Source organism: Cinclus cinclus, chromosome 2, assembly GCF_963662255.1.
Source record: "Cinclus cinclus chromosome 2, bCinCin1.1, whole genome shotgun sequence".
NCBI classification, from domain to species: domain Eukaryota; kingdom Metazoa; phylum Chordata; class Aves; order Passeriformes; family Cinclidae; genus Cinclus; species Cinclus cinclus.
Genome location: NC_085047.1, coordinates 106,944,640 through 106,966,629, shown reverse-complemented (window position 1 = coordinate 106,966,629; position 21,990 = coordinate 106,944,640). Strand labels below are relative to the sequence as shown.

Below are 21,990 nucleotides of genomic sequence, written 5' to 3'. Positions count from 1 at the left end.
ATTAAACACCAGCTCTGCTGGTACCTGATTTTCATTTCCTTTTTGAACACAGCAGTGCATTCTCTGCAGATAAGAATTCCACTGAGCAGTATTGTTGGAAAGGCTTTTGAAGCTTAGCAGTGATAGATGTGTAACAGGGGCTGTGTCATGCACCACCTCATGCAAAGTTTTTGTGAATCTTTCCTTCGACATCAACTCCTTCTTGGTTACTGCTGTGATCATGAGCCACAAGTGCAGAAAGCATTTGTTGACTCAGACTGCATTTGCCTTCCAGTAGTCCTTGGGTATTGAAACTGACATAGAATCTTTCTGTTGTTGAAGACAAAATTTTGAAATGGAAAGATGTTTAGGGGGTTTTGTTTGGTTTGGTTTTTCCCACTCATTATGTTGGTATGAATGTAACAGGTACTTTATGAAAATCTTACCTAGATGCTTTTCTGATCCTGGAAAGGGCTCTTTAAATTCTGTTTAATTCTTGTTTAATTTCACGAAAATTGCTTCTGACTTCTTGGATTTGTAGTGATGTAAAGACAAAAGAGTTTGAACCCTATTAATACAGGTGTATTTTTTTTTATAATTATGCTACTTAGTTTTCCAGCCTATTATTTCTAGCGCGTTGTGAATAAGACATCTGTACTTGGTGATAACTTCAGGCTTTTCTGCAGACTGTTCAGAATTTCACTGAGAGTAAATATGTAACAGTTCTATTTCATGCAGGTCACGCTGAAGTTACACAGGGTGCCATAGTGGGACTGAGTAAAGACCCAAACTGGCACATTCCAGTGCAATGCCATATTATAGACATACCTGTGGTATGTAAAGTGTTTTAATGTTACTATTTGAGACATGATTATTCCCACCCTTATGTTTCAGCTATTGTCTCTCTTGGTAGTTAAAATGCATTACAGGAGTTTTTCTACACAAGCAGTTTGGGAAGGACGGAAAGCTGTGATGGCTTAAAGGATTGTGTTTTCTTGCTTACAGAAAATGCCAGAAGCCTCAGAAGACCACAATCATTGGAAGGCCTGTTGACTTCCATTTTCTGGTAATCTGGAACATCATCCATCTGGCATGGCGCAGGGCAGCCAACAGCTTGACGTGCAGGTACTCCATGATCTCCGGCAGCGATTCCCTGAGATACCTGAAGGGGTGGTATCTCAGTGCATGCTTCAGGTATGGTGAGGATATTTTATTTTGGCATGAACTATGAGTTTAGTATGAAAACATTTTTAGTGGTACATGTGGAGCATAGATTTTCATTCTCCTGGTTTTATTTTAAAAGGTTGGAAGACTCCAGTACTTTCATTTCTGTCTTTTAGGTACAAAAATTTTGTCATTCTTTACTTAGATTTGTGGAGATCATTTTGCACTGATGATTTTCGTTGTCTGGGTGATCTGTGACTGTATGCATATGGATAATAAAGAAAGTGACTAATGGGATGTTAATTGATGATGGCTACATAAATGACATACATATACTGGAGGAGGTTTTAGTAAACAGTCACTCATCCCTCCAAGATAAGAAGCTGGACTTGGCTAGCAATCTTACAGTTTTCCCTCTTCATGGTATCGTTTTCCCATGGCTCTCCAGAGGTTTAGTTGTACTTCTCTCTTTCTAGGTCAGGTGGTGGTTCTTTTCCCTGCACTCCACTTTTCCTTTCCATTTCATCCTTCGGCCTTAATCTAAAATCAGAAACTGGAAGTGATTATAAGTTACCACATGTAATAAGTAGTGGTCATCTGGGAATACCTTCAGTTAATGGGAAGATTCAGGAGTGGAATAGAAACATGCAAGATCTGGTTTGGCCATGGCTGAGGTTGGGAAGCTTTACTTGCATGCTGCCTGTGCCTGGCACTTCAGTAGGTTTATTTAGAATAGAGGTTGTAATTTTTGCATTTTGTCTTCGAAACTATACAAATTAAAATTAGTTGCTTTCAGACAAATGTAAAGTAGGGGAAGTCCTTCAGTTTAAAGCTTTACTAATCCTGACATTCATATCTTCTGCACTGCTAAGTACATGACCCTTTCGATTTACTGTGTTTGCCATAGACATTTTTAAACTGATAAAATTAAAGAACCCCTAATCCTGCAGAAGGTATAATAATATAATCCTGCATATCTATAATATGGCATTCTGGATAGCTAGTTAACTTTGCACAGCAAATACTTGTTATGTTTTTAAGTGTAGATTTTGTTTCCAAAATCACTTTATATTTAAAGATGCATGAGCTGGTTTCCAATAACCATTTGCAATCAATGCTATAGATTTAAATAATTTTTGAGTTTTATACCTGTCAGAAATTGAGGTGACAAATATATTCCACATCTTGATGAAATCAGATCAGAGCCTGTCCTGTATGTGTTCTCTTCATCTGCACCCTAACCAAGTGACCTAAGAAAGGTGAAGGCTCTTTTCATGAAGTTCTGTTTAGATGGCAAGCGGCTGATGGTAGTGGTTCACTTTTTTGAGACTGCTGTCTTGGCATTGTGGTGCTGGTTGTTGTTACGGGGTCTGGTTCCCACATATTCTGGTCTTAAATTTTTGCTGGTATGTCTGGATATTCCCACTGACCACTGATGTCGAGAAGAAGAGCTCAACATGAAGGGAGGTTGTCAGGGAGAAGTGTCTGTAGGGTGAGAGCTGTTCCTATATAAGTGCTGGGCTCTTCTGTCATGTTTGGTAGTAACTTTTCATATGAGAAGATAGAGAATATGTGAGTTCATCTGATAGTGAAATTATACAGAATTTTGGGAAAATCGTCTTCACTCTGGTGTTTAGACTGACTAGGTGTCAGTCCATGAGAAAAGAAATGTAACATGACTTTTCAGCCAGTGGATGTTGCAAATTGTATTGCAAGGCAATATGTGTATATATGTAATACAGGCATACAAATTTATATATTGATAGTGTTTAAAATAGAAGTGCAGCCATTATTAATGTATATTCCTTAGAACACTAATTTTAGCGCACTGAGGAAGGCAGGGATGTATGTACATGTATAAATATGTACACACTGGCCATGGAAAGAGGTGCTCTCTGTCCCAGAAGGTACCAGTCTTGGGTCATGTTTAACAAATCTAGACTGCTAAAGGCCAGATTTAGTTGAACTTAAAGTGAAATTTGTTTTCTTTAACTGATATTTAAATTAAAATCTGAACCACAGCTGATGGAGGCTATTCTATGATAAAGTGGGAAGTAAAAGAAGTCTACCATCTGGAATGCTTTCTTAGTGATTTTACTCGTTTGGAAAAGTTATCATTTGTGTTGTTATTTTAACAGACTACAGTAAGCTAAAATGAGTGGAGAGGGCAAGAAGGGAAAAGGAATTCCCCATTATATTTCTCATTTGATTCATAATTTGTCTGTATAGTTTCAACTGCCAGTACCACAGAAGAAATCAAACATTGAAAGGGTTATTTGGTTTCTCGCTGATGTATGAATAAACGTTTTTAGCCTTTAGCTAGAAATTCTTAAAGGCAGTTTAAATTTGGTTGGAATTGTAATATTCTTTTTGGAATCCCCAGTTCTTCTTCAAGCAATACTTTGACTTTATTGTTAAGGTATATAAAAAGTTGGGTTTTTTAACTTCCAGGTGAAGAGAAATAGTCAGGTAAACAGTAAACTGAAAGTGGAAACATTGAGTTCTCAGATTGAAATGTTACCTGCATTTTTGTTTTACTTTTACAGAGTTTGCAATTTTGATCTAGTTTGATTTGATTTGTGTTGTTACTAGAAGCAGTTAATTATACAGACTTGTTCCTTGAAGACCATACAGAGAGTTGTAACCATTGCTTTCCTAAAAGTGGAGTTGTTTTTTTTAATGTGTCATAGTGTAACTAGTGTTACCAGAGCATTTTGCCAGTTGCAATGTGATCTATGTATTATTTGCATACCATGTAACAAGTATCATCTTTATTTCACAATACCTTTGTATAGAACTAGCTGTGTCCAGCCTAGGCCTGGTTGTGGCCTCAGCTGAATGTTGAACACGGAGTGGTGGCTCTTTCCTGTGCTCTGTGGCAGTAATAGGTGTCTGTTCTTGCTCCTAGAACAACAACAACCTCGATGCATGTTGTCGCGCCCTGGCACAGGAGAGCAGCAAGTATTTGTATATGGAGTACCACAGCCCTGATGACACCAGAATGAATAGAAATAGCCTTTTGCACATTAATCTGGGTATTCATCCTCATACCAGCTATCATGCGGGGGATGGAGCTCAACTTAATGGTGGTCGTACACTGGTACACAGCTCAAGCGATGGACACATTGACCCGCAGCGCACGGCAGGTAAACAGCTGATTTGCTTAGTTCAAGAACCACATTCTGCTCCCGCCGTGGTGGCAGCTTCTCCTAGTTACAATCCATTTTTCATGAATGACCAGAATAGAAATGCAGCTACTCCTCCTCCACAGCCATCTTCCATACAACCAGGAATGAACACGTCTGCTATGCAAGGCCCTCCCACGTATATGCACATACCTCGGTACAGTACAAATCCCATTACTGTTACAGTATCACAAAACCTCCCCTCTGGACAGAGTGTACCCAGAGCTCTACAAATTCTTCCACAGATTCCAGGCAATCTTTATGGGACTCCTGGCTCTATTTATATTAGACAAACATCTCAAAGTTCTTCAGGACGACAGACTCCTCAGAATACACAGTGGCATTCATCGCCACAGGGCCCAGTTCCACATTATACTCCTCGTCCTCTACCTGTATATCCACATCAACAGAACTACCAACCTTCTCAGTATTCTCCTAAACAACCCCAGATCCCTCAGTCAGCTTTTCGATCACCACCGGCATCCCAGTGTCCCTCTCCCTTTGGCTCTCCTCAACACCAAGTTCAGCCTCCTCAGTTGAGTCACCAGAGTTCACATGTTTTCATGCCTCCTAGTCCTTCCACTGTCCCACCCCATCCATATCAGCAAGCATCCCAGACTTTTCAAAAGCAAGGTGGTCACTCTGTATCGTACCTTCCTCCTTTTGCTGGACCTAGTTTATCCAAAGGTTCCATGAATAAAATAGAAATTACAGTTGAGCCACCACAAAGACCTGGGACTGCAATGAACAGAAGCCCTTCACCAATAAGTAATCAACCATCTCAACGAAACCAGCACCCGCTGTATGCACCAACTACTCCTCCTTCAAGCTCTCCATCCAGAGGTATGTCAGGACAACCCAAACCTCCATTTAGTGTTAATCCAGTATATATTACCTACACTCAGCCAACTGGACCTGCAGGTGCACCAACACAGTCTCCTCGGGTAATGGTATCTTCTCAGCCAAACCCAACCATTTTTAAAATCACAGTAGGTCGAGCACCGACTGAGAATCTTTTAAATTTAGTGGACCAAGAAGAGCGTTCTGCAGCACCAGAACCTATTCAGCCTATTTCTGTAATCCCAGGATCTGGAGGAGAAAAAGGAAGCCATAAGTATCAGAGGAGTTCTAGTTCTGGATCAGACGACTATGCTTACACTCAAGGTAAATGTTTCACCCTGCAAATTGTGGTGTTGTAGAATGCATTTTCAGCTTGATTTTGCTACTTGGTGAGAATTTTTGAACCTGTACAGGGAAAAATAGAAACTCTGTCAAAAATCAGACCTTTTTTTTCTGATTCTTTTTAAATACTGCCTATTTACAGTCTATAATACAGTCTAATACATAAAGAATTTCTAAGGTTCTTAACGTTGCTGTGCTTTTGATGGTAGGGGACTTTCTTAAAACACTGCACTTAACAATGATAAGTAATTTGTTCATATACTGTGTGTGCAGTCAATTCTGCATTGATGAACTGAGTCATAAATTTACGTGTGGATTTTTATAATGTTTTGTATTTGTTCTGTATTCAAGTGTTTTAGAACACCTGAAGCACTGGCTTCTGCATTTGGTTTAGATTGAAGAATATTAAGTGAAAGAGAAGAGAGATAAGAATGCAGCTAAAAAAACTTGGTCAATACAAATATTTTTTAAAGGTAATAAAATAATTATTTTGAAGAACTTAAATCAGAAGTTCACTTCTTCCACTTAGAGTTTTCAAAGAGGAAAAAGAGATTGGCAGACAAATTTTAGGATGCGTTCTGCTGCATAGGGATAAAACAAAGTTTTAATGCCATATACAAAAGAAGAATATGGTAGTTTTGTAAAGAAAAGAAATGTGAAATTAAACCCTAAATTGAAAACTGCTTTTCGTGGAGTCATCTGCTGTATAGATTTGAAATATTTAAAATTGAGCAAGTGAATCAATGTGCAAACATTCCAACCAGTCATTTGGATAATGACAGAATGATAACCTGCAACAGGTATTTTCTGGATTTGTGTTTGGAAAGAAGATTCTGTTTGTCTGTTGTTCCTTCTAATCTTTTTTTTTTTATTTCAGATAGCTGAGAGTTTACAGTGCTGCTCTGTAGTTCTTGATTTCTTATTTCACTTACTGCCTTTTCAGCTCTTCTAACTCATAGACCCAACTGGAAATTCTGTAGACCAAATTCTTTAGTAAAAATGAATGCCAGTAGGTCTGTAACTAAGGTCTTGTGCCATTTTTTTTGTAGCGTTGGTATTACAGCTTCAGTAAAAGTTGTCATTTATGTGAGAAAAATACAAGTAGCTTCACATAGCTGTGAAAAACATGTTCTGAAATGTAAAACATGGTTTTGCTTTTGTGCCTTCCACTAGATTTGTATTTCTGAAAAGCAAACCAAATAAAACTAAGTAGTATATGCTTTTTGGAGTGTTTGCATTTGTGGCAGTGCCTACCAGAGCATTTGTATAATTGCTGCACTCTTAACTCTTGATAGAAATAAACTGTAGAAGAATCAACATTTTATTCTTTACTACCACAAAGGAGTCCTAGAAAAGAGTGTATTTAACGGCTTAATTTAGGGAACAAATTTATTTAATTTTCACTGGAATGTAAAGAAGCCATAGTAGAAAGTGTTGCCAGAAATTCATTCTGGTGTCTGTACTTTGACTGCTTCTTTGCAATATGAGTCATATTTGATGAGTTGTAGTAGAGTATAATGTGAAGCTCTGAAATGTAGTCAGACTGCGTTAAGTTGAAGGAATCACACAGAGACAGAGCTTGGTAACAATAGTGTAAAATCATTCAGTCTGGTATCTGTACTTTTTTTTAAAATTCTGCTTGCATGACTTATGCTACTTGAAAAAGTAGGGAACAGTTCTGCTCAATAATTTTGGTGCCTGTAGTGTAAAAACACCTGATGTTATTCTTGGCTAGGCTTTTTGGTGTTTATTCTCTGGCCATGAATTGCTGAATCCATACAAAATCCAAACTGCAGTGTTACATTCTTGTGTGGAATGCTGATATCTGCTTCTAACAGGTTGGAATGTTCTGCTTTTGCAGTAAGTTGTCATGTTACTTATTTTTCTAATTCTTTTTAGCTCATATTTTTGGATATTATGTGCTTTGCCTTTGTTGGATGCAGTGAAGAAAAGGCAAGTTCTGGCTGGGGCTTTTCATGAAGTAGCATTTTGCAGGTTCTACAGTGTCCTTACTTTGAACAGTTTGCTGGAACATTGTTATATGAGCAGCAAGTTTGTCTGAATACCCACATCAAATGTCTTATTTTTCCTCTGTCCTAGCAGACTTCAGTCAGGTAAAACCAGCCTGATCAGAAAGGATTAAGCATCACACTGACTTGGCCAGCTTTGCATTATGATGAAATACTGAGAAATGCTCTTCTTTAGGAAAGTGAATATTGTCTTCTAGCTAGTCAAAATTCTTTTCTTTGGTTCTCTGGGAGCCCAACATCAGCTTGTGACAGAGTCATAAATTTCGGTACCATGATGAAAGTGCGGGAGCGTCTTAACAGCAGAGAGAGGTTGGAGAAATCAATCTCTTGTAAAATTAAGAGTCCGAAGCACCTGAGCGGACTCAACTTTTTATTTTCTGGATTCTCTAGTTTGTTTTGTTGAAGCTCTTTAGTTTTTACCTCTGAACCCTGGGGAACTTACAGTATTGAGGATTACTGAAATACTCCCTGAAAAGCTAAGACTACTTGAAAGTTATACCACATTTGTAATAGCAGTGAAAAAGAACAATTTGGGACTGACATTTGGCTAAGGTCTCAAGGCTGCTGTTGAACAGCAGGTGTGACGTGTGTGTTACCTTCTGATCTTACTTCTGGATTTTTATTTTTTTTTTGTCAGTAGACAAAATATATATACCTAGGTTGCTGTTTCGTCCTGAGAAGCTCTCTCCTTGTACAGGTGCCTTTGTATTTTTGAGACGAGAAACACCAAATGCAAAAAAGAAGCTTTGACCAAAATGGTAATAACAACTTCAAGTTACTGTATAAAATGTGTTTTTATTCTGGAAGAAATTTGTTCTAAATTATATAGTTCATTTGGCATGAAAGCATCTTCACACTGATATTTGGCTGCATGTCTACAATCACCTTTTTTTTTTCCAGAAAGGTCACTCATGAATCTTACGCATAAGTTAAGAATTCACTGTTCCAGGTTTTTATATACTAGTAACTATTTCTTCTATGTAAAACATTAGCCTTGCTGTTACATCAACGAGCAAGGATGGAGAGATTAGCAAAGGAACTGAAGCTTGAGAAGGAAGAGCTTGAACGCCTGAAGACTGAAGTCAATGGTATGGAGCATGATCTGATGCAGAGGCGGCTTCGAAGAGTTAGCTGTACAACTGCAATTCCCACAGTAAGCACTTTGTTAGTATTTTAATTCAGCGTACACATTTATTTTTTGTCTTTTGGTGAAACTAAAGTACTGTTCAAAATATACTTCTGAGTATAAAATCTTCAGTCTTCGAAGACGCTTTAGGTACGTGACTTGTCATAAGCTAATTCTTGTAATTTATGAAATAGTTGTGTGTCCAGTTTTCCTAGTGTTCCCAACTTTAGAAAGTTGTATGCATGTGCTTTTGTGGACCACAGAACTGAATATGCTTGGTTTCCTAACAACCAATAAAAGTGTGTCCAAGTCAGTTCAGTAAGCCTTAGCCATATCGAACTTGTGTTCATGCAGGAAGGCTTAAGTTTTGTTTTTAGAAAGCTATTTTATTGTTTGAGTACTTGTTTCTCATAGACAGTATTTCTCATTTGGTATATGCAAGATGTGCTAAATAACTTTTCAGTGGCAGTGTTGCTTGAAATAGTTGGAACTCTCCTATTTTCCTCGTTGATTCTTCTTATCTGTGTGACTTTCACCTGCAAGTGACTCTAGCCCAAACACGTGTGTGGCTCTTATAAGGGAATTCATTTGGCTGAAAAATATCTTCCACTGTGTGCAGTTGTTAAGCAAATCAGCTCAGACTTACTGGCTGTATTGACAAGCAGTGCAAACAGGTGTAGGCTGGAAGGCACAGAAGGGCCTTTGGCTGCTTAGCTACTATGGCTGTTCCATGTCTCACCTGCTTCAGGGCAGCATTTGGCAAAGATGTACCTGGGAGAAGTACAGAGGCACTGAGTGTGCTAGGATGAGCTTAGGAAAGCCAGAGACCAACTGGAGGTGAATCTGGCACAGGATTTCAAAGACCAAAATAAATGTTTCTGTTACTACCTAGATGACAGCAGGAAGACCATTGAAAATGTGGGCTCAGCAAACTGGGGAACGTTGTTATGTAGGACATGGGAAAGGCTTGAGATACTGTATGAGCTTCTTGGTTCAGTCTTTACAGTCCTTCAGGAATCCCAGGTCCCAGTGACCCTGAGAAAAGTGTGAAACAAGGAAGGTACACCCTTAGTGGAAGAGAATCAGGTCAGGGAATGCTTAGGCAAAGAGGCATACACGAGGTCATAATCCTGGATGAGATGCACCTTTGAGTGCTCAGGGAGCAGGCAGGTGTCATTGCAAGGCCACTCCAGATAATCTTTGGTTGATTAATGGTGTTTGGGAAAGTTCCCAAAGACTAGAAGAGAGCAAATATCACTGCTGTCTTCAAGAAGGGGAGGACACAGGGAACTAATGGCTGGTCAGCTTCACCTTGAACCTTAGAAAAGTGATGGAGCAGCTAATGCTGCTGACCATTTCCAGGCACATGAAGGACAAGAAAGTGGTCAGCAGTAGTCACATAGATTCACCAAGGGGAAGCCAAGCTTGACCAATTTGGTAAACTTCTAGGATGCAAAGTCTGTCCTGGTAACCTAGACAGTGGTTATTGTCTGTCTAGATTTTGGCAAGACTTTCAGCGTTGTCTCCTGTAAGATCTTTATAGAGAAGCTTATGAGGTATGGGCTGGATGAGTTCTTAAGTTTCATTGAAAACTGGATGAACAGCCAGGCCAAGAGTGTGGCAATCAGTGGCACAAAGTCTGGTTGGAGGCTTGGCAGAGGAGTTGGACCAGATGACCTCCAGAGGTTCCTTACAACCTTGAATATTCTGTGATTTTGTGACTGTGATGCTGGAATACATCCTGGGATAAAATGTGTTAGTGATTGATGCTGCTAGCATTAAGAAAGCTTTGCATTCCAGTAACATAGGGTTTCTTAATGATACGTAAATATATGCACTTAAATAACTGATTATGCTGTTAAGAATAATTGCAATCTTTCATCCTTGAATGATTTAAATCTACTGAGCTAGAAGGTTTGGCTTCTTGGAGCTCCTTGGATTGATGCAAATGAATAAACTTTTAACCTCATTCAGTTACAATCAAGTAATAGTTACTGTGGGCTGCAGTTTCTGTTCTGTTTTTGATTATCATGATGCAACCTCAGGTAGCAAGTTATCCATTTATACAGAATTTAGTAATGTGTGGTTTTATAAACTTGAGCTCAGCTATGTCATCTTACTAACAATTTTCGTATTAAGTAACTTGTCTGTTGTCCTTCTTACCTGCAAAGAGAAGAATGTTTTCTAAGGGCAGATGAGTTAGGGGTAGTGGACCAGACAGTTGGGCTTCTTTCAGTGCCTTATCTATACTCAGTTTTTAATAAAGCTGTTAACAAAGACAGAGCAATGTTATTTCTGTTTCAAATAAGAGGCTGAATTTCCCACAATTGCTATTTTGGGATGTTTCTTTCTAGCCTGAGGAAATGACCAGATTGAGAAGCCTCAACAGACAGCTCCAGATAAATGTTGACTGTACACTGAAAGAAGTTGATCTCCTTCAATCTAGAGGTATTGAATTGATAATTTTTAAAAATCTTAATTTGGATATGGTCATGAATGTTAATCTGCTGGTGGTTAGGAAGGCTCTGCAGAGGGCTCTGGACAGGTTGAATCAGTGGGATGAGGTCAGTTTTATCAGGTTCAAAAAGGCCAAGTGCTGGGCCCTGCCCTTGTGTCTCAGCACCCCCCAGCAGAGCTACAGGCTGGGGGAAGAGTGGCTGGAAAGGTACCTGGGGATGCTGATCAGCAGCAGCTGAACATGAGCCAGGTGTGCCCAGGAAGGCCAATGGCACCTGGCCAGGATCAGCAATGGTGTGGCAGCAGGACCAGGGCAGGGATTGTCACCCTGTACTTGGCACTGGTGAGGCCACACCTCAAATCCTGTGTCCAGTTTTGGGCACCTCACTACAAGAAAGACATTGAGGGGCTGGAGTGAGTCCAGAGAAGGGCAGCAGAGCTGGGAAGGGTCTGGAGCACAAGTGTGATGAGGAGCAGCTGGGGGAGATGGGGGTGTCCAGCCTGGAGAAAAGGATGCTCAGGGGAACCTTTTTGCTCTTTACAATAATGTGAAAGGAGGCTGTGGTGAGGTCTCTTCTCCCAGGTAACAAGTAACAGATGAGAGTAATCAGCATTAAGTTGCACCAGAGCAGGTTTAGATTTCATATTAGGGAAAATGTCTTCAGGGCAAGAGTTGTCAAGCATTGGAACAGACTGCCTAGGGAAGTGGTGGAGTTGCCATCCCAGGAGGTATTTAAAAAACCTGTAGATGCAGCACCTGGAGACATGAGTTAGTGATTGACTTGGCAGTGCTGGGGCAGTGGTTGGACTCAATGATCTTTGAGGTATTTTCCAACCTAAATGATCCTATGATTCTAACATGGCATGTGCTTAAATGCAAATATTTGGAGTTTTTAGAGTTCAATTTGGATTAGCAGTGACAACTCACATCTAAAAGGTGTTTTTTCAGTTGCAACCTAATAACCTTGACTTGCTAATACTTCCGTTGGCCAAGTTAAATTCCATTAGTAAGAAAATGGTGACCTAAAATGACTTTGCAAAGAGCATATTTTAAAAAATTACTCCTTTGTGAAGATTCTTTACTTAAAATTTTAACTTTTTTCTGACAAAGGCTGTGGCCAAGTAATACACAACTGAACAATGGGTTGCAACAAAGAGGCTGGCAAACAGAAATTTACTAGGGTTTTTAAAAGTCTCTTTTGCAACAGAAACTTGTCTTAAATAGAATCAAACAGATTAGGATATGCACAGTCCTTTTTATCAAGGAAATATCCTGTAGGAAGACATACATTTCACATGTTTTCAGAGCAATACAAAATGTTGAGCTGGAGTTGATTTTTCATTATGGGATTGCCCTGCTAACAATTGCCGTGATTGACAGAAGACTAAAAATGTGTGACAAATCTTGTGAAAAAGCTAAGATGTAATGTCATAATAAAAAGATGTATAAAATAGGAAGCCTTTGACTGTTCATATCTCTGGCATAGGCATTTAAATAACCTTCAAGTTAAACTTTTTCTTTTCTGACAGGAAACTTTGATCCAAAAGCCACATGTAACTTCTATGATAACATAGAGCCTGGTCCTGTTGTGCCACCAAAGCCATATAAAAAAGGTAGGTCTACAAACAGGCATCACCAAATCCGCATCACCTATCTGCATTTTTTTTCTTTTTTAAACAATCCCTGTGGTGACCGGAAGCAGCTCTACTTATTTAAATTTTCTTTCTGTATTTCAAACCAGAGGATTTTCTTTAAGTGCAGTAGTCCTGGCTGCAAATTGTTTTCCTCAGGTAGATTGTTGCAAATGAATGTTTTGTTAATACCACCTTGATTGTATAAATAGTTATTCCCTATTAGAAAGAAGTGCTGAAACAGCCAATGTGGGATCCTGTGCTCTGATAAAGAAAGAGCAGTGGTCTTTCCCCTGAAAGTGTGTGATAAGATTTATAATATTATGTCTCCTCTTGCTGTAATTAGCATGTACTGCACTTGTGGAAAAGAAGTAGCTTTTCTGAATCAGTAATCCTATGGTCTCCCTTACACTCCAGAGTTTGTAAATTAGTTCTGGTTGCTGATAACACTCCACAAAGGTTTCTGTAGGTGAATTTTGAATACATATTTGGAAATTTTCCCCCTCTTTTGAAGCAAGTGTTTTTCCCCTCAATGTAATAAAATTATTGCTGTATGGAAATTTAAAAGAAAGCGAAGGCTCAGAACTGCTGCTTGTGGCTCAAAGAAAAGATAATACTGGAAGGAGTTCGTGCATTAGGTGTTAGTGTCCAGGGAAGCAGTAGTTTGAGGTAGTCGTGGTGTGCAGGCAGCTGCCTGGGCTCACCTTAAACTGCAGTGATCTTGCAGTTCCTTGATTAAGGAATTTTTAACTTTATGGTGCTTGAAGACAGTCTCTTAATTACACTACCATATTTGATGTATTATTTCAAAGCAAAATAGTGTGCAAAACTCACATGAAATAAGTTTTTTTTTTATTTGGCAGTGAGGAAAATAGTGCCTTGTAAGGATTTATGCAGCCAGCTTCCAGGTTTTGTCTGTCAGCTTATTAGAGATCAGTTGTAGCACTGCTGTAGTGTATTCAGAGCTGGGATTTTTACATGAAGGCGTAGTTCTTTTTTTTCTTAAATAATAAATATTGTTTAATATTGAGCTGTTGAAAGCGTGGGCAGACAGACGGGCGTGGGCAGACAAGGGTGCTCTGTGCTGCCATCTGGCCAGTCAATGGAACGCAGTCGAGTGCCCACACTGCCTGGCTTACCAGGAATTTGTTGAGGTCAAGCACTGCTGATGCTACTGTGCAGCTACTGGGCTGGAATCTGTTTGCATCTAAGCAAAGAGGTTACTTTTATTTCCTTTATTTTTCTCTGAAGACTTAAGTACTATTTGCACTAAGGTTGTCATCAGTGGTCTGCTGCATTTCTTAGCAGATGGGGCAGCAACTGCAAATTACTTTGTGTGCAGTTGAAAATTGCAGGCCTTTGTTAGGCATAAGTTCACAGATACTTAGCAGCTGGGTATCCTAGCCATACCTTCTAGTTATGTGTTAATAAATATTAACATTTTCTAAGGTGTTTTGTTTCCGCATCCTGGGAGTATTCCTTGCTTATGCTAGATAACCTGAGGTGTTGAGGTGCTGTCAGGAGACATGGAAAAATGAGTGTTTCTGTGCGTTAAGGCCTAATGTGTGATTTGCATACATCCTGATTTTATGAGTGAAAACAGGCTTAAATGCTGCTTCACATACATATATCCCTGCTTCAAAGGCATGAGGAAGAACTGTCTTGTTTTGAAATAGGCCTGTCATTTTATTTTTAGGTTGTATTCTTTTTCAGCCTGAATAAATGCTAGAAAAAGATATCTTGTCAGACTGTTTGAAGCAATTAAGTTAGAAGTGGTTTTCCCCTTCAGGTAAAGCAGGGTTATTGTAGTTTAAAATGTGGAAATAGACTGCTGTGTGTAACCCTTAACAGGATGGTGCTGCAGTACCAGTAACAAACTTGCATGTTTTAAGCTGTGCAACTTTTAGTAGTATCAGTGACCTAATAGCGGTGACTGCTCTTCTTTGTTTTTAGGTGTTACGGTTAAGTGGCTCTTTATAGAAGTGAAATACTTGAAATATTCAGATTTCACAAATTGAATTAGAAGTGCTTTAGGAGAAGGTTTACATGTTCATTTTAAGATAAACTGTTTAATTAGGTAGCCTTCCAGTAGTGTGGTCTTGACTATTAATCCTTCTCTTCTGAAATAAAATGTTTTCTTTTGGCTTTTGTTTAGAGCATCAAAACAGCTCCAAACAGACCCCACGGACTCAGCCAAGAGATGAAGACTTTGAAGGGGCCCCATGGAATTGTGGTAGCTGCACCTTTCTAAATCACCCAGCACTAAATCGCTGTGAACAGTGTGAAATGCCACGATACACCTGAAATTCAGGAAGGGGCTGTACTGGGTTGAACACAGGCTCTCAGCCAGCAGCTGTAAGAGAAGGAAACATGGGGAACCTTTCAGTCCATCTGCCCATCCTTTGCCAGTCAACAATCTTCATATTGCAAGGGGTGGGAGTAATGTATTAGGATGTTTCTGCTTCTGCTGCACTAGAAAATAAATAAATTAAGGTGAAATTCCTTCCCATTGCAGTGAGCAAAGCAGCAAATGAAACCTGAAAATGTAAAAGGATTAATTTTGAGAAGAATGTATGCAGGAAAGCAAATAACTACTGGTGTTTATTCCTGTGGTTATAGTTACTGCTTAGTGGCTCTAAAAAAACCCAACCCAAAACTACTGTTTTTAAAAAGAAAATTATAGGACTCTTAGTAATGGTGTGAAGTGTTACACTTAACCAGAAAAACTGAAGAGCCAGAGCTGACTAAACCTGGCCACAGCTAGCTGGAAAACAAAGGCTCCCTGTGCTTCTAGATTGTAAGCTACTGAAAGAGAAGACAGGTAAATGCAATGATAAATTTTGCAATGTATAAAAAAACAAGGAGAAGGGTATTTGTAATTGCTGCTTTTTTTCAGGGTAACTTATGTCTACAAAAAATTGCTGTTTGAAATAGTGACCTGAGGTGACTAAATGAGGAACTGTGTGAGTGTTACAGAGAGTGTAATCAGAGGTAATTTTTTACAATCCCATTTGCTTGTACAGTGCTCACCTGGCTGTGTCAACACTGGTAATAAACCGAGAATGAATTCTACCACGTTGCGGATGAAAATCCTGCTGCATGCTTTCATTGGGCCGTCGTGTTTCCAAACTCAAAGGATGCTTTTCTGTACAACCTTCTGAGTCTGTGCTGTGCAGCAGCATGGTGACAAATGCCAAACACAGGCTACTCCAAATTCCATTTGGAAAACTTGGGCTCAGCCACTGTTGTGTTTGAGAAGAGTTTGTACCCAGTTCCTTAGGCCTTTTCAGCTTCCAAATTGTGAAGAATTCATGGTGTTTACAGCACAGAAGGTGCTTTGTGCCCCAGATCAAAGTTAGCTGAAAAATAATTAATCAACTCTTCAGTAAAGGTTTATTTGCACATTATTAATAAATCAGCCTGTACAAAATAGCAGATGCCAGATCCTAAAGAATTACACACTGCATTCTTTCTATTTTGGTCAGGAAATATTTGTCATAGGTTAAAGAACACAAGACTTGCAACTGAAAATCCTACTGGTACTTATCTGCCTATGATACACTGTGTTCTAAAGGTGATGTTCAATCTGTCTGAATGCTTCAGGCTGCTGGAATAAAGTGCTCAATACTTTCAGATCAAACTTGGGTTTGGGCAGCTGAATGATTCTGTGACACAACTGTGTGACTGAGTAGGGTGTTCTTTGTACTGGTCAGAGACTGATACAGTGCATTTGAGTTTTTATGGTATAACTTCATCACAATTCAGAGATGCAGCCAAGCACTTCAGCTGAATTCTGGTAATTGACTTGGTAAAGCAAAAATTGCTATTAACTTTACCATGAGAGTTATAAACTACTTCATTTTAAGCTGTTCTTAACTCATGGCAGCTACATCCATACTGTCAGTTACCACAGTTCTCTTGATGTGTGATAACATGCTGAGCTGTGGTAGAACAATCATATGTCTGAATCCTTCTTTAAAACAAAGCAGCATTTGCAAGAGGTGGGTGGAGAAAAGCTCATCTTGACTGCATTGATCAATCTGGTGTCTTCTCTCCCCACAGTTTATAAAGACAACAGTAATAACTGAACTGTTGATCTTAAATGAGGAACCAATATTTTATCTGGCATTTTTCAATATGTTCTTGCACTAACTAAATCTTCAGGATAATTTTAAATAAGCTAAGAGAGCTCCAGCAATCAGTGTGCACCACTGATGAACAAAACAAAGTCAAAGGCATCAGAGATGGTATTCCTTCCTTCCTAGTGATTTACACTGCTGTGGGGGGAGCTCATCACATCTGGAAGGGGGTAAGAATGTTACTGTCAAATTACTGTCAGCTGAAATTAAAAGTCAGATATTAATTTTTGTGCATGTCAGTGGACAGTCTGACAAAACAGAGAACTGGAAAACATGAGCAGAAGCATTGCTTTTATCAGCTGTATAATGAATGACTCCAAACAATACCAGTAACTTCATGGCTTTTCTATCCTGATGCCTTTGCCATTGTATTATTTCAATTTTATATTCCTTTGTACTTCTGGTGAAGTTCTAGAAGCATTTGTTTTTGCTGGAATTACAAAAACAGAGCAACTGAAGTGACAGTCAGCAAATGAGAGTAGAGGTGTCATGCAAAAATACAGTTGTGCCATTTTCAGACAGAGTAGATGCTACTTTTGAGGGAGGAGGTGCAAATATGTATTCAGTCCAAAAATGCCCTGAACTGCAATAACCATACATGGAGACTTGCAAATCTTAGTCCCAGCTTCACCAGAGGAAGAGAAGGAAGGCTGCTACCACAGCAAGATACTGGAGGAGTGAGCGCCATTAAATTGAAAAATAAGTCCTTTGTACCAATGGTTTTACTTGTTTTTTTCAATTGCTCTCATTTGTTGCTTGTACAAACAAAGAAAACCACCAACACCCTTCTGTTGTATTCTTTTACTTGTAAATGCCCATACTCAAACATTAATAGTAAAGACTTGACATGGTGCTTGAATATTTCTAGTTTGTTAGAATGTAATTGTATTTTGCATATTGGAAGATCCATTTTCCTTCTGAAAACAGGTAATGCCATTCAAACCCCAACTGAATTGTAGATTATACCAAAAAGATTGGTTTATGGAATATTTATTCAATGCACATAAAACCCTAATGTCAGCTGGCATACAAAATGCACTGTATTGTATAAAATGTGTGTGTGTGTGTGTGAGAGAGAGAGAATGTTGGGATGCTGATGCTTTTGAGTAAATGCACTACTTGTGTTTTCTTTATTCCTTAATGATTGAGCTTTCCCTCAACCATGCTACTAGATTGGTAGAGTTTGTAACTGACTTGGACATTCAGTTATTCAAAATGATCTCACTGTTCATTGAAATTTTATAAAGCTTATTTTATATTTACTGTGCTATTAAGATGAATTCCCTTGAATTATAGCATACTTGTGTAGTTCTATAAAAGTTTATTTAGAGTGGAGCTTGTGGAAAATTATTCAGAACATAGTAAACCAAAAGAAATCCTGAACTTTGGATCTACTTTTAATTGGATGTAATTATTAGTCTTGTTTGGGTGAAGAGGAAAGGGGTGGAAAGTCAAGCAAAAGCAAGTACTTTGTAAAATGTAGTCTTAGATCAGATTGAATTGTGTATCTGTGTGTCTGTGGTATGTGTGTGTTTCCCTTGAAAAATGGGAGGTGTGGTGAAAAGGTGTAATAATTCTTATAAGAGCTGGTCTCAGTACTTTCTGATTATGATATGCTACTGAATCATTTTTTTCTTTAAAAAAAAAAAAGAAAAACAGCTTTTCTCTCAGTTACTTTATCTCTCCCAGCTATACATCTCTCACTTCAATTTCTAAATACTTTTTCAATTTCTGAATACTTTTACATTTAATATTGATTGTAAAATCCCTTGAAACTGAAATAGAAATACTTGACTTGAAATGGGGACAAAATGAAACCAATAAAGAATGTTTTAAAAAAGAATGTGAGAATATTAAATATGTTGAAAACAAGCTTGTCATCAGGATGATAGTTCTTTTAAAATCCAGTGGTGTACCCTAGAATGTGAACATGACTGTCCTGATGAGAAGTGGATAGTTGGACATAAACAATTCAACAGCCAATTTGGTACCACAGAATTGATGTGCTCTGTACTGCAGTGACTCTAAATCTCACAAGGAAGGAAGACATGCACAGATATCACATCTCACAGTCAGTACTGTCTCTGTGTGCAGCTGCATTTGTTTTCAATTCAAAATGTCAAATCTTACATGAACCCAGACATGATTGAGTTTTGCCACATTTCTTCAGTTGGGGCTTTCATTGCTGTTTATGTCCATAAATGCAAATATCTTTCTTGGAATAATCAGAAATCAGTGGAGTTAATGCAATATTATAATCCTGGATTTCCAGTATCTTTGAAACCAATTTTTAAAAACTGTGTTCTTGAAACTTATTTATTTATGGTGGCACCAGTGTATCTAATCCATACTTCCTGCTGTGTGAAACCCTGTTAAATTTTTTCATTAAAAAAGAAGACACGATCTTGTTTAATCCTGTATATATGGTGTCTGCATTCTAGATTTGTGTATGCTGTGAATGAACTTATTACTAAGAGATGAAATTGTATAAAAGCATTCAGAGGCTATGCATGCATGGTACCTCCAGAAAGTGCATACTCCAAGTTGCAGATTCCTGCAAAAATAAATTAATAAAACTAAGCAAACATCACATCCTGCATTTGTTCTTGTATATAGTAGGAAACATTTTCAAAGTACAGCCTTTTTTGGCCTTCACAGCCTGATTGTTTCTGGTCTCCCACTCGGACCTGTAGCTATAGCAAGTTTGTTTCAGGGCTTTTTGGGGTTTTTGTTTTGGTGATGATTAGGCACTTGCTGAATATTTAACTGGCATCCAAATCCTGTTCCCATGGATGTGAACGAGCAGGAATCCCATTTAGATTATGGATATTCTGTGCAGCTTCTGGTGTGGAAACAGGACATAGCATGTTCAGAGTGTGAGGTTGCCCTTAGCCCTTCTCCCTTACCTTTGAACAGAAGGTTTTTACTGAACGGGAGTAGCTTTTCCTGCTGTAGCACCTCTGGGCTGTAGCCTGGATGATGGGCTGGATCCCTGCTTATCAGCAGTACTGAGTACATCACAGGAGTCCCTCTGCTGCTTTAACTTCTTGGACGGGCACTGCTCTGGGAGGGGGTGGAGAGGTGCAAGTGCACAAATCCGAGTGCAGGCACTTTTTAGGGCTGTGTTCACCACCTCGATGGCATCGGCTCCCCACAGCTCAGGAGCTCGAGCTGTGCCCCTGCCAGCTTCTGTTCACACACACTGAAGTCCTTCAGCACCTTCCTGCTAACCTGCTGCACTTCAGTCAGGAAACATAGGTAAGAGTTTCATTTTGCATTCCTTTTGCTAAGTTGAAGTTATCATAGTTGCAGGAGGCGTTTATGTTTTAATTAAGCATTTGATATTTGTTGCTTTACAAATCATTGCAGATGAAACCGATTTAAAAAAAAAAACAAACCAACAAAAGTTATGTTATCTGTCAAGTATATTGTGCTAATGGAGACCATACAGAGCCAAAAGGCACCAGTCTAACAAGTGGTCACCATTTTTTGTTGTTTCCCTGAAGTCAAGAGGCGGAGGGTCTGCCTGAGTTGCACAAAACTGGTTGGTAAATTCCTCAGAATTGCTTGGATTTGGCAGCAGTGAACCATTTCTAACACCTGTGGCTTTTTGAGAGGTGGTTTGTCCTTTGACCTGGTAAGTACTCCTGGAATTTAGTGCTGCTGTTCTAGTCAGGATAGTCCATGCTGTGATGGGTAGGTGCTGTGTATTCTTTATTACACCATCTCTGCTCGTAAATGCACAGTTTCCAGGGAGATGGTTGATACCTGATTTTGTCTGAACCACTGGACTCAAAGTGTAATGTAGTCCATGGGTCACCTGATTTTTTTTGTGGAACCCTTGTGAAGTTCTAAAGAAGGGACTGTTAATTTTTAGCTAAAGGGTCTGTGATTGGGACATATTCTTGTAGGACAGTAAAGCCAGGCCAGACCTGTAAAAGCCTCTTTCAGAGGTATCACTCTGCTTCAGAAAATACTGTTTCTCTAGAAAACAGTAACTTCCTGAGTTAAACACAAAACCCACCACCTAAAAAGAAAAACCAAACCTCTGCTGGTAATTTTCCAGCTAGGCAAGACTTACAACCTTGCATGTATTTGCTGCTTTTGCAAGCTCTGTTTTGAAGATAAAAATTCATTGTCCCTTCTTCCTTCTTGGAGTTAACAAAATCTCAACAGGTTTGCTTAAAAATTAAGTTAATATGGTTCCATTACTGCTTTAGGAACTAAACCACAAAGCCTAGGAATGAAAGATGTGCAATGCCAATGCAGGTGCTTGCTTTGCTTTTAACTAAAGGCTTCTTAATTTTTTGGAAGAGTTTTAAGAGAAGTTTAGGGGAAATATGGAATACTTCAGGAAAAAAAGCTGCTATCTGAGGAAGATTTTCATAGGTTTGAATGTGAGATTCTGAACCAAATTCTGGTGTTGGTTGCAGTGACAGAATAATCACAGCTCAAATATTCATCCCAAATTCTCATGGCTCTCTGCTAGGTTGTTCTAAAGTATCTTGAACTAATCTTGCACATTTCAGGCTTGGGGGATTATGTTTCATTTCACCTGAAATTATTACTCTCTACTTTTGAGCCATTCAGTTAAATCTAATGATTTTGCAAATCAGAAGTTGCTTTTAGCAATACCCTGTGTGCTGGAGTGCCTGATGTGACTGCCTACAGTCAGATCCGTGTGGAGGAGCCCCCTGACCCCCAAGGACAGGGAGAGTGGCAGACAAACACCCTTCCAGGTGGATGATGAGAGTAAGCAGGGTCTGAGAAAACTCTGTGGAGAAGGACTTGTGCTTTATGAGAGCTTGTGAATCCTTCCCTCTAATTCGGTGTCTATAAATGCCTTGCCTTGCTTCATGGTGGGACCTGTGGTGGTGGAGAGCCTTGGGTGACTTTCATCACCACAGATCCTGAAGCCTCATGGCTCGATTGCTGTTCCAGGTAACTGATTTTACATTTCCCCCAACCTCCATTTGTCTTAAAACTGATTGTATATAAGCCAAGCTGACATCCTTCTGTCTTACCTTTTTGTGACTGTGAATGTTGTATGACCATGAAGCTGTGTCCCTGATGATCATCCTTCAACCTCTGAAAAT

The 21,990-nt window shown here is 39.1% G+C and overlaps 1 protein-coding gene across 3 annotated transcripts in view; it reads left to right on the top strand.

Annotated features, from left to right (window-relative positions):
* The window catches only part of TAB3 (TGF-beta activated kinase 1 (MAP3K7) binding protein 3), a 37,027-nt gene extending 21,200 nt beyond the window's left edge, over nucleotides 1-15,827 (top strand). Inside the window, exons 2-8 of one of the 3 annotated variants that reach the window (XM_062488100.1) lie at nucleotides 985-1,173; nucleotides 4,052-4,289; nucleotides 5,415-5,492; nucleotides 8,533-8,693; nucleotides 11,021-11,114; nucleotides 12,654-12,737; nucleotides 14,911-15,827. In XM_062488100.1, coding sequence (XP_062344084.1) covers nucleotides 1,072-1,173; nucleotides 4,052-4,289; nucleotides 5,415-5,492; nucleotides 8,533-8,693; nucleotides 11,021-11,114; nucleotides 12,654-12,737; nucleotides 14,911-15,059 — 906 coding nt within the window. In that variant the 5' untranslated portion in view covers nucleotides 985-1,071 and the 3' untranslated portion in view covers nucleotides 15,060-15,827. Of the gene's footprint in view, nucleotides 1-984; nucleotides 1,174-4,051; nucleotides 5,493-8,532; nucleotides 8,694-11,020; nucleotides 11,115-12,653; nucleotides 12,738-14,910 lie in introns of all 3 variants that reach the window. The other 2 variants (XM_062488099.1, XM_062488098.1) reach the window with 2 other exon arrangements.
* The last annotated feature ends 6,163 nt before the right edge of the window (nucleotides 15,828-21,990 follow it).